Source organism: Lonchura striata, chromosome 1, assembly GCF_046129695.1.
Source record: "Lonchura striata isolate bLonStr1 chromosome 1, bLonStr1.mat, whole genome shotgun sequence".
Classification (NCBI taxonomy): domain Eukaryota; kingdom Metazoa; phylum Chordata; class Aves; order Passeriformes; family Estrildidae; genus Lonchura; species Lonchura striata.
The window spans coordinates 131,433,960-131,452,791 of record NC_134603.1 but is presented as its reverse complement, the minus strand read 5'-3'; the positions used below and the strand labels follow the sequence as shown (position 1 = coordinate 131,452,791).

General features: G+C 34.9%; 1 protein-coding gene across 1 annotated transcript in view; it reads right to left on the bottom strand.

Annotated features, from left to right (window-relative positions):
* COL28A1 (collagen type XXVIII alpha 1 chain) overlaps positions 1-18,266 on the bottom strand; it is a 57,290-nt gene extending 39,024 nt beyond the window's left edge. Inside the window, exons 1-11 of the mRNA XM_077781243.1 lie at positions 18,134-18,266; positions 17,093-17,652; positions 16,415-16,435; positions 15,713-15,769; positions 14,446-14,490; positions 13,916-13,957; positions 13,217-13,243; positions 12,066-12,110; positions 9,428-9,472; positions 9,081-9,134; positions 856-924 (exon numbers count right to left, since the gene is read on the bottom strand). Of these exons, the coding sequence (XP_077637369.1) occupies positions 856-924; positions 9,081-9,134; positions 9,428-9,472; positions 12,066-12,110; positions 13,217-13,243; positions 13,916-13,957; positions 14,446-14,490; positions 15,713-15,769; positions 16,415-16,435; positions 17,093-17,652; positions 18,134-18,266 (1,098 nt within the window). The remainder of the gene's footprint in view (positions 1-855; positions 925-9,080; positions 9,135-9,427; positions 9,473-12,065; positions 12,111-13,216; positions 13,244-13,915; positions 13,958-14,445; positions 14,491-15,712; positions 15,770-16,414; positions 16,436-17,092; positions 17,653-18,133) is intronic.
* Positions 18,267-18,832: the final 566 nt, after the last annotated feature.

Sequence of the window (18,832 nt, the reverse complement as noted above, 5' to 3'; positions counted from 1 at the left end):
TCTACTTACAAGGTGTCATAATCTTCATAATTTCTCCAGTTTACTGAGGACTGTGTGCTTCAAGGATAAGGACACAAAGGATTTAAATCTTCCTACGAACTAGTAAAGAGACAGGGGGTGATATTTCTTCTCCATAAACTCTTTCCCTCCGGGAAGGGAAGGGAAGGGAAGGGAAGGGAAGGGAAGGGAAGGGAAGGGAAGGGAAGGGAAGGGAAGGGAAGGGAAGGGAAGGGAAGGGAAGGGAAGGGAAGGGAAGGGAAGGGAAGGGAAGGGAAGGGAAGGGAAGGGAAGGGAAGGGAAGGGAAGGGAAGGGAAGGGAAGGGAAGGGAAGGGAAGGGAGTTTTGTAGTTTTCCATGAGAAGATCTGGCTGGCCAGCATAGGCAGACATGACTTTACCAAGACTGGATTCCACCTTCTAATCTTTTGCAATAAAATGAGATGGAGAAATGAAAAGCTGCATGAGAGAATCTTCTAAGTATATCTGTTCCCTAGTGAATTACAAGGCAAATCTCTCAATTGACCATGTATCACAGTGAATGAGATGCATTTCTATACCTTCAAATGTGGTTTACTCATTAGTGCAAGCATCTGCTAGTGCTTGAAAATTATCTCACACAGTTAACCCCCAATTAAATGGCATTGTTTCTGACTTCTATCAATAGGATCATCATAAAATTCAAGAGCTGCTGGAAAAGCGGGTCTTTTATCTCTATCCTTTGTGACTACAAAACCCTGTAAATCAGTTTTACATTTAGGTGACAAGAATTTGACCTTGATAAAACTGTAGGTGAGAAATTTCATTCAAAAAAATGACTACCCAGCACTATCATTTAACAAACATATTTCTGAGTTACCTTGGGTCCTGGATCTCCAATGCCAGAGGGTCCTGCAGGACCATACGGACCTGGAGGGCCTTGTTCTCCCTAAAGAGAAAAAATGGAAAGAAACTATTAATATGAATAGAAGTTTAACCAAATTCTGACGGAGTACCTTTCCAAAACCTGATTTAGGGCTAGAGAAATACATTTAAAAAAAAAAAAAGAAATTAACAAAGCAAAACAATCTAAACCTGTCTTGAAGAAATATGTTTATGTTAGAAGCAGGGCTAATATCCTGGCCATACAAGATATAATAATTTTACAAAGCCACTCTTTCATATGCATCATGAAAGATAATTTTTTCCTCCCTCTATCTTTGCTCCTGACTTCATCCAATATTTTGGAGCTTCCACAGACTTTTCTTGATAGAAAGATGGATATTTGGAAATGAAGCAGTGCCTAAGCTTCCAACATTGCACTCAAGGTTCTTGCTGTTACAACAAATGTGCACACAGCATGACTTGTTCCTACTCCTATCTTTGCAGCTCCTTCCTCTCAGTCTCTCTTCTGGATTCTGTGTTTCTAACAAAGCCAACACAGCCACATAGTTACTAATTTTTGTTTTAATCAAAATGTGTTTGTTTTGTGGGAAGGTGCTAATTGTTTGAGGATTGAAGTTTTATTTACATAAAAATTTTCTATGCTGAGTTCTGTAACCTTTCAATGAGAATTTTGCACTTGAGAAGTCAATAGAAGTGTAAAAAATTACATTTCCTCACAAAATCAATCAGTTTTTAATCAGCCAAAGAAGGAAGCTAAGATTCAGAAACGTAAAGATACAGCAGAGGTAAATAAACAGAGTATTCTTGAAGCTTAATCTCTGATAACTATGCACTTGTAGTGCTACTATTGCAGCTTTAGATCTAGAATAACATGGAATTTGATGCCCAGACTTAAATTCATTCCACTACAGAACAGTATAATAATTTGGAAATAGCTATGAAACTTAAAACTTATAAAAAATGTAAGATTTGCTGGCACATCTTCGTGATGTAACAAATCAATACAGCACCCAGAGGAGTTATGTCTTAAAAGGCAGAAACAAAACTGCAATTACTCAGCAGAATAGTATATCTCCACACAGGACACTGATAGGGTATTAACAACATTGATATTGTGTTAATATGGATTCTGTGTGTGCAACTATTGCAAAAATACAAAACATAGCTAAAAGGTTGACTGTCTTCCTACGTAGAACTTATTGTTTGGGTTTCCTAATAGTATTTTCATTAAACCTTTGGACCAGACTCACAATTCTGTTCATCATAACATAATGCAATTTTTACTGATATAAAGCATATTACAAATTTACCAGTTTTCCTCATACCTGTGTTTTTCTTAATGTGTTAGTTTGAAACTGATCAAACAACAACAAAAATTCCTCAAACAACCCATCTTCTATACTTCCTACAGCCTGGTGCCCATGAAATTTTGCCTTTCAGCCCATAGGCTTCCTAGCTCCAGCACCAACTCTGGCTTCAGTACCTTTCAACTTGAGAAGCCACATTAACAGGTTCAGCCCATGCAGCTTCAGGGCCTGAAGACAGTTTAGGATGGATAGGGATGGATATACCCACTGCAAGAGGTGCCAGAGAGTGAAAGTAACAGTCACAGGCTGCTGTAAGGCAAGGCAATATGCTAAGTATTAGCTACTCCAATTCCCAGTCCTTGTTTCTTCAGTGGAGAAGGCAGAGTGGGATTTCTGTTGTGCCAGGATGCATGAGCATACTTCACAAAATGAATCCAAAAAATACACAAAGTTGAAAGTATATTTTAAAAAATATCCATCAGGTAAAAAAAAAAAAAATCAGCTGCATACTGCACTGCTATGCCCTGGGCACGGCAAATGCCACTCAGCACATTGCCTCCAGCTGATAAATCAAAACCTCTGAAATGGTGTAGGAACTTGTTACATGCTGAAAAATAGCATTTTATAAATATAGGTTCATCTATTATCTGAAACAATAAGCCAACCCCCTTTATTGTGCTTGGGAACTGCTCTCCAATTTTTTTTCCTGTCACCCAAAAGGACATTGTGTTTCCTGTCTATATTGACAGTCCCTGACAGAATTTGCCAAGGACAGTAACTATGATGGATGTTTCCTATCATGCACTATCACAAATAATTCACTTCTCTGCAAGTTCACCCACGATAGAGCCGTGCCTTGAATGCAGATGGGAGTCCTGCCAAAGTTAATATTTTTCCAAAAGATCTATTTTTTAACTGTGATAAAAATATTACAGAGTTTTTCTTCCAATAAGAAGAACACAAGGCCCATGACACCAGTGTGTCATGTGCCTTGCAAGAGCTGTTGCTGTAGGTACAATACTTGTAGGTGCCAGGGTAGGGAGGGTAAGAAGCCTTGTGATAAAAGTCATGTAGGGTAGTATGAAAATGTTGTTGTGTGATACAGTTTTTTATGGATAGAAGAGGATGCCTGAATATTAATGGAGAAAAAACCTCAACCTTCTAGCAGACAAGATGCAAAACTTGGAAACTTAAATTATTCAGTCTGTTTTAAAGACTGAATGTTTCAAACTTCAAATGGCTATTAACAAATCTGGGTTTTATCTTCTGTGGTCCTGGTGCAACAGGTAATGTGGCACTTATGAAAACTATGAAGTTCTGGCAATAATATCGCCTTATGTCTAATGTAAAAAGAAAAGCCTACTTTTCCAAAAAGCTTTTTCATAATAATTGTCTTTGTTTAATGCTTTGCTCAGATTCTTTTTTCTCCCCTTATTGTGATTTTCCTTCAGGTGCCACATAATATCATCTTGAGCAATGGGAAGGAAAATTACACTTGATCTGAGCCTAATATTTCTACATATTAAAATTGTACCATTTTAAGCATGGAATATACCTAACAGTCAAACCCAAAAATCCCACCATCTGCTCCCCCCATCATTCATTGTGTTAGGATGAGTTCCAATTAGTGCCAATATAAATAATTTCTTTCCTTCTCATACATACTCTAAGGAACACAAACACACTGTATTTCAGTGTGATAATGTTTAAGCAACAGTAAAAAAAAAATCTGTCAATTTCAATGATTTTATCTTTAAAGTAAACGTTGGTAACAATAATGCAAATAGAATTAAATATTTTAACATGTATTATTGATATTTTGTATTTCTTAGTTAAAATATCTAGGAACTAAACTTGTTCATAGGAAAATTGGACCTTTTTCCCAGTCTTCTGGGAAAGTTGTAACTTGCCACATAAGTAAGGAAGGAATTCATATGTCATCAGAGAAGAAACAGATCCCTTAGCAGTTTGTTCTGGGAAATGTATTCAGGAAAATATGCAATGATGGATTTTTTACAGAATTGTCCCAGGATGATTTTATGGGAAAATCTGCTTTGAATATCCACATTCAAATTAACCTTCTCATTAGAAGTTTGAATATATGTCTGTTCATAAAATTTGAGCCTTTAATTGAAAACCTTACTATGTAAATCAAATTTTCCAGAGAGGTTCCTTACTACAGCAGTGGATTTTAAGAACATCATTCTCAGCCTTTCCATAAATATATTGTGATTTCAAGAAACATGCATTTTATATCTAGTAGCTCAAGAGTAGTTAAAGAGTTTAAATAAACCCAAGCTCAATTCTGAAACAATAACCCTAAGTACTTCCTGCTCATCAATTTTTTATGAGTTGAACACAGGTCGTAACCAGATTTCATGCCTCAGTTTTATAATCCGTAGCCATATATTTCGGTTTGTAATTTATTCACAGAAATTTGTGAATATTCACTATTATTGTCCTCATTGAAAAAAAAATCTTCAAAAATTACCTTGAATTTACTGAAGTGTAGAATACATGGTTTGTTGTTGATTTGGGTTTTTTAAAATAAATATTAGTTAAGCATCTGCAAATAAATTAAAAGCGGACCAAAAAAAAAAGTCAACTAGTCTGAGTAAATTAATAGATACATGCATGTCTAAAATAATTCTTTTATCCAACACTGAGAATACTAGGGGACCCTAATTTAGCTTTGCAAAAGTGCTATATTGATTACTAGAACTCTGTTTTCCATAAAATTCATGGTGATTCTGTTTCCTTCCTGGAGAGGAAATCAAAATTAGTCCTTGTGTCTTAGAATGTTGGATTTTCCTGGAGTTGTATTTTCTGGGGTTGCTGCTATTGAAGGGCAAACCTGTCTTTTAATGAGAGCACAACAATATCTTGGTAAATCCAGAAAAAAACATGAAGTAACCATTTCAGATGCTTTTTAATTGTATTAATTAACTGAGTTAAGACATATGTAGAACCTAAGTAGGAAGATGATGGAAATCAGACCACTGGGAAAGTTAGACAGTAGATGGGATTCTCACTGGATAATGTTTATGGTCATTACACTTATGATGGACTATATTACATGAACAGAGCAGAACCAATTGTAGCATGGCTTTTCTCTTTGCCAACTTCTATTTTTAGTATTTTACTTAATGAGATAGTGTCTTCTGTGTTTTGGAAATTGTTGAATCATCCAGCAAAATCATATCATGGGCCACTCTTGAATTCTTAGTGAGACAAGAAACACAAAATATGAGTTCCTTGCTTGTATAAGCTGCAGTATGACAAGAGTTGAGTGTCTCTACCTTAGATCCAGGATTATAAATTAGTGTTTCTGCAAATTCCATTAATCATCTCTGTGTGAATTTTTTCCTGTTGGTTTACTTTGCAATTCTCTTTAAGTTTTATAGCTGAATGAGGTGCACTTTGATCCAAGTTTTCATTTTATGTTACAATATAGATAATACGTGATGGCTAACAAGGTTGAAGAGTGCCTTAATGTGAAGCAAATGTCTAAGAAAATAAAAAGTATAGATGTGAATAGCATTTATTTTGGTATTTAAAGTTACTGAAGCAGCCAAACCAGCATAGAATTTGGCTTTAGAAATAGTTTTCTTTGATAAATTTAACATCTTTGTATGAATCTTGTCAATGGGCAATAGAAAGTCAGTAAACTAGGAAACAAGCAGAAGAATCTTTGTTCTTTGCTCAGAATTTGCTCTGGAAACAGGACCAAGTTGTCTAATTCAGAAGATAGGAGATACACAGTGAAAATTGCTAGTTCCCAATTCCTAACTCTGAGTGAAGTGCCCCATAACCCTCTAATGTTTTTCTCTTATAGCCATTAAATACTGTGTTGCAAGTTTATTGTTAACATGTGAATTGTGAACAGTTTAGCATTGGTTAAATGGAAATTTATTTAGTCAGGTAAATTAGTAATAATAATAATAATGCTTTTATGATTTTTAAAATAAATATGGAGCTCAAACAACTCATTTTAAATGTCTCAGCCTCTTTATGGAGAATGTTTATGGTAATAAGATTATTTAGGTAGTTTGAGATGTTAGAAATTTGCAGAATTTCAAATAAAATTAAAAAAATTAAAAATTTGCAGAATGACAAAACCTGGTTCTAGTTAATGCCACACTAAGCTGCCTTCTGGGCAGGATACAGGTCTTTCAACATATTCACACATGGTTTGAGAAGAAGGTGGAAGTAAAGTGATGAAATTTGCTTGTATATTAGAGAAGTTATTAAAAATAAGGATTGATTAGAAAGGCTAAGAGGTTAAGAATGTGATTCAGCTCCATATAATAGCTCCTAAACTTTCATGTCTACATGGAAACAGGTTGGCCAAGTTCCTGTCAGTGGAAATCTGTTCAGTGCAGGCAGTGTGACTTAGAGAGCTTCAACTCACTACTGACAACACAATAAAGCAGTATCACTAGAAGGAAAGTATTGTGCAGTCAGTGAAACTTCACATTGAGAGATTAGCCAGCAGCTTGAGAACAAGAAAATGCATATGAATAATAGAAGTAAAGAATGACAAGTTCCTTTAAGCAATTTCTTGGATAATGTTTCTGGACACCACGCTACCTTGCTTCAGACAAGTCAAATTGAATTAGTTGAAGGTGCATTGTCATCAAGCCTCTCCTCCCAGTGGCTTCCAGGTGGCACACAGACAGCACCCAGATGACACTGTCCCCACCTGCGACTGCCACCTGGCACTGCAAAGTGAGAGGATTCATCCATACCCATAACCCATATTACAGCTACATGAGTGGACTGTACACTCCATGACTGAGACCAAAACTATCTGTAGGCTGAGCCTACAGATAGTTTGAGCGTGATCTGGAGTTTGTATTTTGAGGAACTGAATCTACTCTTTCAAACCTTAACATGGCCCAGTAACAAAGAATAAAAGTTCAGCAGTGGTGTTCTGTATTATGTCACACCAGTACTAATGTCACCAAGAGGAAGTCACCAGTTCAATTCAAAAAGTAGAAAGTATTAGAATGGAAAGGCTAAGGAACTGCACTAAGAATAGATTAATTTATTTTATCCAAGGCTATTATAATTAACTGCCACTTTTCAGAGATACTGTATTATGTTTCATAAAAACTAATTTTAAAAGAGCAATTTAATAATCCTTCTGTGAGGACACAAAATATTGGAAAGACTGCTATGTGTCTGAACCAAAAAAGGTCTTGACCTTTACTAGCTGAATGGCTGTTTATTAATCTGAAAACAACTACTGATTATCTATACTGATCATTAAAACATTTTTCACTCATCTCAAATAAGCTCCAAAATGCCAAAAGTTAGCTTTGGCATTAGGTATGGACAAGAGAAAACCCTTAAACATACATATGATTATTCTATACTCTTTAATTATCTAAGGGTATTAGCCAAAGTTGTCTGGCAGTATTTGTATTATTATAAAAGTTTGAGCATAGAAAAATCTTGACTACAGACTTTAAACAGCAAGCTGGGGAGTTGAAAGCTGATAAGAGAGGCAAGTTTCTCATTCTTACTGAAAATCTGCAGCTAAAGCCTAACAACAGACCATAAATATTGTGTCCATGTGGATGGATTCTAGAGAAAGATGTATATATTTTACAGCCATGAAAATATGTGAAGGGATAACAGGACCATATACAAGATTAAACAAATATGGTTTTGTACGTAATAGAAGTATCTGGTTCTACTGTCTTGGACTCATCAGTGTGAAATGACAGATAAAAAGATTACTGTCATTTGCTGTGCTGAAGTGAGAGAGGGACACAGTTTTTCCACCACATGTATGAATAGTTTCTTTCAAACTTCATCCTAATTCTTTTTCCACTTCTGAAGTACTCTGCAGCAGCTTTCCCAATCAAACATTTTTTTGAGAAGATGAAGAAATGAGAAGTATGAAAAAGCATTTATCAGGAGGAGAAAAAATCATGTCAGATGGCAATATTCCAAACATTTATAATAAATGCTTCCCATATCTAAATTTATTTCTGTGAATTTCCTAATTAAATTGTTGCCTAAGAAACAAAACACGAGTGTTTATATAGTGCACCTTTTACAAAGCAGCTTTGTATGAATTAATTTGGCTTGTATAACTTAGATTGTTAGCCAGGTGATCAATGATCCTGTCATAGAAAGTCCTTGTATCAAACTGATAAATGGAAGATCTTTCTATACTGAACATTGATGTTAATAACTCTCCCATGGGCAAGACAACTATATTCACATAAAGCAATTTCCCAAAGTTTTGCAAACCAGAAAACTTCCTAAATTAATCACACACCTATCCAGCTAGTTTTGCTTGACAAGGTGTAGTCATTAACTCTATTTTAGATATCACTAAGGCATTAATTGTCATAAAATCTCATACCTTGACCAATTTCAAATTGGTTCTAAGTTTTTATAGCACACGAGCAATTAAAAATCATTATAAATAATCAGTCTGAAGGTTTTAACCTTCATCTAGAAATACATAAAATTTTTAAACACAGGCATTGTAGGCAAAAACATTCTAGAAAGAAAGCTTCCCAAGTGATGGCAAAAATCAAGACATATTCAGATGATTGAAATTCTGACATAAGTGCTGTGGCTCTAGGGAGGTCCTTGGTTGCATCCTATTGTGGATGTTCTTGGACAAATGTTCTTACAAAATGTTCTTGGAGACCCAGATAAGAAAGTGGATACATGTGCCAACAATGCCAAGCCTTCATCACATGATGGTGCACTACCCATATGGGGACATTATTGCTGTGCAAATAACACTTTTAGTAAAAAACCTACTGACAAAAAAGGATGGTAGAGTATAAAGATTCTACAGAATTTCTGCATCCTCTCTCCCTATATAAATAACATATTCATCAACACACATATAACTGCATCTTACCTTGTTTCCTTGAATGCCTTTCGGGCCTTGCTGACCTGGATCTCCCCTGATACCCTACAAAAAAGTCAAAGCAAAGAAAGAGTTGCCTTTGAAGACCTGTATAAATGTTAGGGTTTTATTTTCCCTGAATGGAGTACATTATAATATAGCACAATTCTAAGCTCTTAAGGACAAGAGTTTTCTGCATCATATCCTGTGAAATGCCCAATACATTGAATATTATTAATATTTAAAAACCAGTGCCAGCAGAAAAACGTCTGTTTTTCACAGAATTAACAGGTTGTATGCACAAGAAACTTACAGAATATAATCTTTCCCTTTTATTTGGTAGCTTTTAGTTCCCTTACCTGAGGTCCCCGAGGTCCCGTAGGGCCCACAGAGCCCTGCAAACCCTGAGGAAAAATAAGATTCAATTATCAGATTCAAAGGAAGTTTCAATCTGCTTTCAAAGGACAAGCACATGATATGTACATGTAATGGCTCAAATATCTGTTCAAGCACTTTCTAGAGACTTTATCCTCTCACTGCTGCTCTCATAGTGTGTTCAGTAGTTGCCTGCAACATTCCACCCTCAATATTTGGTTAAAACGCTTTTCATATACAACAAGCATAGTGAATGTCTAATTAACATCTTAGTTATTTGATTAAGAAGTTTTTATTTGCTACATGTTTTAAAATTTAATTCTTAGAAGCATATTAGATACAGAATTCTTTAAAATACTGCAGTGTCTATACCAGAATAACTTCAGGTAACTTTGTCTCACTAACTCAAACTGCTGATGAGTTGCCTGGCGGAATCACACTAATAGCTCACAAAATCCATTAAAAATCCAAAAGGTTTAAAATTCCACTTTAATACATTTAAAATGCTTTTTTATTCCACTAGCTGTGATTTCTCAATTTAATGAGTTCGTACCAGTTACCACCACTGCAGATTATTCAAAAATCTTTCTGCTTCACAGTTTTTTGTTTAGTCACCATAATGCATATTCTACAGAATTTCACTTCCACTTGTATCAATACTCAGTTATAATTTATTTTTAAAGCAAAAAGAGTTTTGAGTAAACTTACTGTTTTAAAATTTCTCTTTTCTTTTAATTAGTAACATCTCTATGGGCAGAGACACTGGCAGACTGCTGCATTTTTCAAGATGTGTCACATTTTGAACTTTTAATAGCCTTGATAAATTTAGCAGTGATACCTATGCAGACACTCCATCAACTCCCCCCTGCCCCCCCCCCCCCCCCCTCCCCCGAGATACAGAGTCAGAAATTTTAAATAATTCTCTGCTCCCTGGCATTTGCTCCCAGGCCAAGCATCAGCCACCAGAGAGAGAGATAACCCACTGAGTTCCAGCCCATTTCCAGAGTGACTACACAAGCAATGGATGGTACAAAGAGTGATCTGCTGACACAGTGATGGCTACTTTTGGTAGCATACAAACATATGACTTGACTCAGTTCTGACTTCAAAGCCAAACAGAAACGGTCTGAATTTCAAGCCTGAACAGCATTTTAAAAAGCTCTGATATACAGCAGTAAAACTATTGGATTCAGTCTGATTAGTGAGATTGGGAAGTGGTAGAGGATGCAACATTTTCAAATGGGACTCCATGCTTCAATATCCATCACCCCAGTTAAAGACCAATCTCAGAATACTGAATTTGCTTCTCACACATTTGGCTATATGTGTTGTTTCTGATTTTGTCCAGCCTAGAATGCTTTCTTTAAAGATATAGCCATATTTTTGTTCTGTCTTCAGGATTTGTGACTGTGAAGGTGGTAATTCTGGAACTGACTGATCCCCCCCGCCATCAGAGGAAAAAAAAATTTCATCACTGTCCTCAACAGAAATGAAGCAAACAGATTTTTGGCAGCCCTGGCATATTTTCTATACCCAGATTTCTTACTCATTCGATTATGTTCTTTGCCAGCTTCTGAACAGCCTCCTTTTACCTTAGTAGACGTTTCACATAATGTCATGCTATTTCCCACATGTGTGGATAAAGAAGGTATGATCTTTATTTCTCTGAAAGATGCAGCTCTCTCCTTTTCCATTGATACGTCAGACTTTTCTGATTCACTGAAGTCTGAAATTTGCTGCCATTTTGAACTACAGTATTCCACAAGATATTCTCAGCCTTTAGATTTTCATTATTGCATAATGCCTTGTTTTCTTTGCAATAAATACTTTTGGAATGAATATTTATTAATTCCTATTTGAAGTTAATCATAGAATAGCAGCTTCCAGGAAATCAAAAACTTTTCAAGGTGGTTTTTGATAAAGGTAAACATAATACATAATATGGGCTGTAAAACTGGAGAAACGTGCTTTAATAGAAGGATAAGTGCAATCTAATTGGTAGTTCTTAGATATTTGAACTATAAATTAGCATTGTGCATGACATACAGACCTGCTTGTATGAACTCAAGATACATGATTATCTCACTTAGCAGTCCATTATCCTTCCATCTTTCAGAATATAAATAAAGCAGGTAAAAATCTGTATTCACTTGCAATACTACTGAACTCCAGGTTAAAAAGAAAGGAGGACTGGATAGAAGTGTGAATTCATATCAGCACAGATGGGCTCGTGACCTGAAAGTTGTTCATGTTGGGTTAAGAACCTGCTGTTATTGCAATATAACTACAAACTCAAACTTAAATTAAACTTTAAAGGAAATAAACTGAATGCTCTCTGCAAGATGCTCAGTCTTATGTAAGCAAGGCTTGGCAGTGGTCAGGGCAGCTTTTGTTTTAGGTAAGGATCTGTATTTCTTATACAAAATGGAAAAAAAGAATGTGCTGAAAAGTTGGTTCAGTTCTTACAAATCATACTTCTACTGTGACTGCAACTTTACCACCATGGAATTATAAGGTATTCCAAATTTACAATAATATTTTCAAACTGTGTTTATGAATATGTTACATGATTTTCTGGTATCTTCATCAACATGAAACAATTCAAATAAAAATTATACTTACTATTTCTCCTTTTGGTCCTGGGGGTCCACATTCTCCTCTTTCACCCTTTGTAAGAAATCAAAGGGTTCACAGCTAAACAAGATGACTTGATTACATTGCATGGATTAAAGACTCGACAAGCAGTAGCACAAGAGGTTTAGTTGACTCTGAGGACCTGGAAGTGGCATCATTATATATGGTCTGTAGAAAATAAGATCTGCTCTCTACTCAAGATAGGTTGTTCCAGAAAATACCTGCAAAACATCCAACTTATTCCAGAGGATAACACATTTAATATTTAATAAGTTTTGCTGCAGTTTTCCACCTAACTGCACTGTCTCCAGAGATCTTTTCCATGCTCTGATTTAATTACTGTGACGATTTAGATTTTCCTGAGTAACAATTGTGAGATTGCACACATGTAATGAAGAAAGAATTAGGCCTTTCACTGATGATTTAACATATCTATAGATACATGAAAAATAGACTTATGAGTCTACTGTTCCCATTTTCATGAAATCTTATCACAAAATTGACTGAAGCATTTTGCTAATGACTACAAAGATTCACAGAGGTACTGGTTTTATTAACAATTCGGAGATATAAGTGTCAAACCAAGAAAAGTCAAAATGGAATTATCTCTGTTACATTTTTGACTATGATGGTCCACTTTGCAATTCATGTCTAGAATCCTCCAAGTCACTGAAATTCATAGTTTTTTTATCTTTTTGGAGAGACTATATTGAAAATTTTCTTGATCTAGCATTAGCCCTTGCAAATTACAAATAGGTTAAAAATAATCTTCCTTGTGGTTCCTTCAAAAGCTAATCGTTGTCACATTGTGTTTGTAGTAAACATTTTCTTTTTCTTTCCATTTAACCTCTTATTCATCCCACAGCTTCCTTTTCCTTCCAAAAACTGTTTTTCTGGTCATTGACACTTTTCTTTTTTTATCTTTAGATTACAGTCTCTGATTTTGTGTGGTTGTTTTTGTTTTATTTCCAGCATTCCAGTCTGTAAGCATTTACATAAATTTTGAATTTACTTCTGGGGATTGCATCAGGAGCTTTCATGACAAAAGGCAAGACAAGCCCTTTTTCCCATTCTTTCACATACACTGTAATCAAGTGACAATTTATTTTCAGACTATTTCTATTCTGCAAAAAACCTACCTTGTCTCCCTTGTAGCCAGAATCTCCCTATTCAAAAATTGAAAAAAGGAAAAAATCATAACGGAGAAAGCAAAGGCCTAACATACAGCTAATTTAAGTAGAAAAAGCCCCAATCCCCCCCATAGTAAAGAACTATGTTTCAGAAGTTTAACTATTCTCAACAATAAAATATCCCTCTGAAATTGTTTAACATATAATTCTCTTCAAGTCTAGATGTGTATTTTTTACACATATATTAAATATTAGTAAATGAAATATGTAAATATGCCACTCAGTTTGCCACCTCCTAGTATATACATGCTGTCATTTCAATGGGACTTTTAAATGAGTTATTCTTATACAGGGAGTAGTGTTAATCTTTCTCCAGTGAATCAACAAGAAGTCTGAGAATTATCAGGCGTTAGAAGCCCCAAAGGATCATGCAGTGTTTTTATCAGGTCTGTCTTTGGGATAAGTCTAATGCAAGTCAATTCAAAATCACACAGCTTCAGAAGTTCCTTCTCCCATTAGCATCTCATCTCTATATTTAAGCACATGGTTAGACTGCTTCTCTCAGTATACATGCTTCTGTAAATCAGGCGTAAGTGTAGGTGCTTTAAATAGTTGAATAAAGTAAGCACATAAAAAATGAAAATAACATTTTTAGTTCAGAAAATGTGAAAATACAAAATATGAGTTAGAACTGTAGTAGTCACATACCTCTTCCCCTTTCTCTCCACGATCTCCTTTTTGAGCATCACCCTATCGGAAACAAAGGAATACAACTGTTGTATTGCTCTAAAGCCAAGAACACTGTTAAACCATCAAGACTGTTTTTTCCTATTTAGTAAAATTCACACTTCCTCCTTCCTCAATCAAAGATACACATTTCCTGATGATTAACATAGAAAACTGATCTATTGTAATTGGATGACTGAAATCTTAGTTATTAGAGTGAACCCCTCTGATCAAGGGATCTATGTACTGTTAGAAAGCTCTCAGGAACCTAAAAAGCCTTTGGCTAAATTAGAGACCTCTGTTGTCAGAGAGAAACTGAAATGATAGGCAGTGTTATCTTGATAGCAGTTTAGTTTTAATTTTTTATCTCACACTTCTAAAGCAGCTAATTATAAACTAGCAAACCTTAACATTTATAACTTATTTTAACGTACTTTTCCTTTGCTATATTCACATCTATGGTTTGAATAACTGGATAGAAATTTGCTTTATTTCTTTTAAATTCACATTACCTTGTTTCCTTTTGGTCCTGGTTCACCTTTCTCCCCTTTGCTGCCCTGAAACACAGCAGGAAAATGTTATTATCATTATGAGGATAAAATTCTCCATCTTGAAGACTATATCTTAGTCCAAAATCATCCTGAAATAAGCTTTGGTAGAAACACCCACTGATTCAAGTATTGTACATGTGACACAATATTCATTTAACTAAACCTGCTCTGGTATTAAAAGGTATCTACAAATATTTTGTAAACAATATTCAGTGATAAATAAATTTTCTACACAGCATCCAAAAAATCTAATCAGGAAGGCATTACAGAAAACAAACACAGTTCTTCCTTCTCATTTCTCAATTAACCACCACTATCTCAACTTCTCTGCTTAGAAAAAAAATACTGTACAGAACAGTTTAGGGTTAATATTCAGCAGCTCTAAGGAAAAAGTTACTCCACCATTTTTTGTTACTCTTTGGAGGATCATGTTTGGGACTACAAAATTTGGCATATATACATCTGTATAACAGGCTACATCTAATAATTTTGGATAAAATAACTTTAAAATTCTTGGATCTAAAATTTTAAATTATAAACAGAGGTGCTGGTGCACATTATCCAGATGCACATTATCCACAAGGATTGGATGATAGGCCCTGGTGTCATAACCTGCTAATGGTATGGTTGACCCATTAGACAATAGGGAGAAAGACAAAAACCTCAGAATGTACTTTGCTTGTCTCTGGGGGAGCTATTAAAGACAGAAACATGGTCAGAGAGGTCACCCACTGTCTGAATGCACATTTTCTGTTCCCTACTAGAGCCAAGAAATATGTGCTGAAGTGTCACAAGAGATAGGAGAGTGTTGGAGGCAGAGTTTTAGACCTTTCCTCATATATCCATTGCCCTCTGACTTTTGAACCTTTACCCCTTACAAAAACAGAAGTTGGCAGTGTATGAAAACCTTTGCCTAATGGACCTTTCCTTCCCCACTGCAAGATTCAAGAATAACTTTTCTTTATTTGGACTCCGAAATTACCTATTTATCCTCCATATTTTATTATCCAATAATATAAATATATTTTCAAGACAGTATGTGACTATGGATAGATCTTTTATTCTGACCTCTTTTAACAGTGACCTTTCACTACCAACATGATATGCTAAAAATCAATCTTTTTGCAGTACATGCACAGCTAATGTCTTGTTCAATTAAAATTCTGTGCAGTTTTGATCTTGATTAAAATTCAAATTCTTCAGCTTACTCAAATAAATGCATACTTACCCAATCACCTTTGTCTCCTTTCACTCCCTTTTCACACTCACAGGCCTTCTGCACACACTACAAGGTTAATGGAAAGATAAAGGAGAATGTTTTCCAAATATATTTCTTCAGAATTTTAAAGCAAAAAATTTTGGTTTTGTCTAATCACAGATGAAATAATATAATAGTGGAATAACAGGCAAGAAATGATATTCTAATATATTTATTTCTCATATAATCAACATTAAACTTCCATACAGAGCAACCAAAACCCATCACTTGATTTATTTATAACAAAAATATATCTATTACTGTAGTGACTGTAGTTACTGTAATAATTACAAATGCTTAAGATAGCATATACATAGTAAACAGTACTGTGAAACCTTACATAAATTTTGAACTACTTAATCATTTCTATTGTATTCTAATGAGAACACAAATGAATTTGCATATCTTGCATGAGGCCTATTTCACTCTTGTAGGAAGAGTTCTTTATGTCTTACTGTTGATACTACTCACTAATGAGATAACATTGTAGATTTCACAGGAGAAAGGACAGAAGAAATGCAGGAAAGTTAAAATAATATAATCATGGTCAGAAAATTTAACCAGAGGTGGAAGGTTGATTAATCCTCAAGTATTGTTATGTTACAGAAGAAGCAGACTTTGGGAAGTCTAGTGTCAATAAGAGTAATCAAACACAAAGCTCAAGACCCCTACCTGCTTCTGTAACAGGGCTTCCTGAAAATAAAATAGAATAAAAATATTACTTTCATATAGATATGATTTAATTTAACAAGTACTAATTTTTCCTCTCCATTTTATAGACTCTCCAAGGTGAATGGTAGAGATGGTGAATACCTTCATCCTTCATTCCTTCCTCAAAGGGGCAAGAACGAGTCTGTGGAACTACTCATACAGAGAAGAGTTCTTGGTAGGAAGAGAAGGTTATTCCATGTGACATGCAGTCATCAGACAAGACATGAGAATTATGGGATAGCTAAACAGACAGTATTAAGACACAGTGCTAACAGCAGGGACTCTGAAAAGACTTCCTAAACAGAGACCTTCTTTTGGAAGGCCCTACAAACAAAATACGTAAGGGAAGGACTCAGTGATTATGCATGAGATCAAGCTACCTTCTAAAGTATTTTCATATGCTCAGAAACACACTCTGTGTGCTGGGATATGTGACCAGAACAGCTGAGCTACTATTATCCAAGCACACGATTCCTTGGAGAGTGGCTGGCAGAAGGAAGCTCCATCTGCCCTGACCCCTGCTGTAGCAGAGAAGGTACCACAAAACCCTCTGCACTGTCTTCAGGGCTTACCCAATCTAAATCAAATTAAATCTGCCAAGGATAGACACATGACAAGATTAACATCAGCATAACTTACCAGTTCCAATGCTACATCTACTACCAGATTCTGATCATCCAGGCATAGGACACGTTTAGAGGACGAATCACCAGATATCATGCGCAATTTTTCTTCTTGGACTGCTTTCTTAGAAAGGCCAATGGTAACAAAATGTATCCCAAGACTTCTAGCTGTTGTGGCTATACCCTGGACATTAGGGCTGTTTGGATGATCCACACCATCAGTCATCAAAAAAGCCACTTTCACACTTTTCTTACGACTTTCAGTTTTAAACAGATGAGTGGCATTTGAAATCGCATAATAGGAATAAGTGCCTTGGCCAATAAATCCCAGAGAATTGATTTTCTCCTTAAAATTCTGGACATTTTTCCAGGCTGTAAAGGGATGATCAATGCTGACTGTGCTGCTGAACTGCATGCTTGCTAGTTTGACACTATACATGTGGGATTTAACTGGCTTGATCTGGAAAATTCTGTCAGTTATGTTTTGAACAAAATTCTTCTGTACATCAAACAACTGATTTTTGGCACTTTCTGAACTGTCTATGATAAAGACTATGTCAATGAGACACATATCACCTGTAAGGAAACAAGAAAGTTAAATCTATGAATGATGGTAACACCTGCACAATAGATTTATGATAATTTTCTGCAAAAAATAATTTTCTCAAAGATTCCTCTGTCTTCCCAGTAAAAAGTCTAAGGATAAATTCCTCTGTAAATTCCATCCAATAAATTATAATGAAAGCTGTCAAGTTAGGGTCTCAATGGGATTGTTTTAGTATTTTAGTTGATTTTGTATAGAAAATCTACCACATGAAATTTCAAACAAAAGTCAGGTTTCTTATAATTTCTCTTAAGAGATATGCATGTCCATGAAAATAATTGATCAATCTGGAATCCATGTCCAAGTAGTCAAAAAGTATTTTCCAGCCTTCATAATCAAAATAAATCACATTTTACATATTCACATGAAAGTTATCAATTACTAAATAATTATGCTAAAATGCATGGATATGTACAACACAGTCAACCACAAATTTTAAGAAAATTATTTTACCTTCATCTTTTAGCATAGGAGAGTAAATATTCTTTCCTTTTCTTCTGTTTTGCCCATGTACTATCTGGTTTGTTATCACAGCCAGAAGTATAAAGCAAAAGAAAAAATATTTTTTCCTCATAGTGACTTTCATCCCAAATAGACAACTTTTCCTTCCTGTTAGAAGTAAAAAGCCACCTGTGAATACCTCATTAACAGAAGCAAATAATTAAATACAGATACTTTAAATACATATTTGTGGGAACCATAGTTCTAGAGAAAATATATTAAAAAATACTTATAAAAAGTAATTGTGTAGGTAGTTTAACCACAGTAACCAGCACTATCTCAATTGTAGCTCACATGGATAGTAGAACCTGTTTATTACAGATGAAATATGGGTACAGCACTGCCTTTTCTTTCTTAACAAAAAGCCTGGAGCATGAGTATGAATAACTTATTTTTCTAGGAAACAATGGTTTAATAATGAAATTTAATACATGAATATATTATTAATATTACATGGATGTTACAGAATATGTGCAGTATTTTTCATAAGGATTATATTCTAATTACAATATACTGATAAAATTAAAATTAGAATATTTAAATTAATGATTCAACATATTTTTAGAGAATACTGAACTAAATTAAATACTGAATTAAATCTGATTTACATATAAAAGCCTGTGATTTACAAAAAATAATTTTAAATATCAT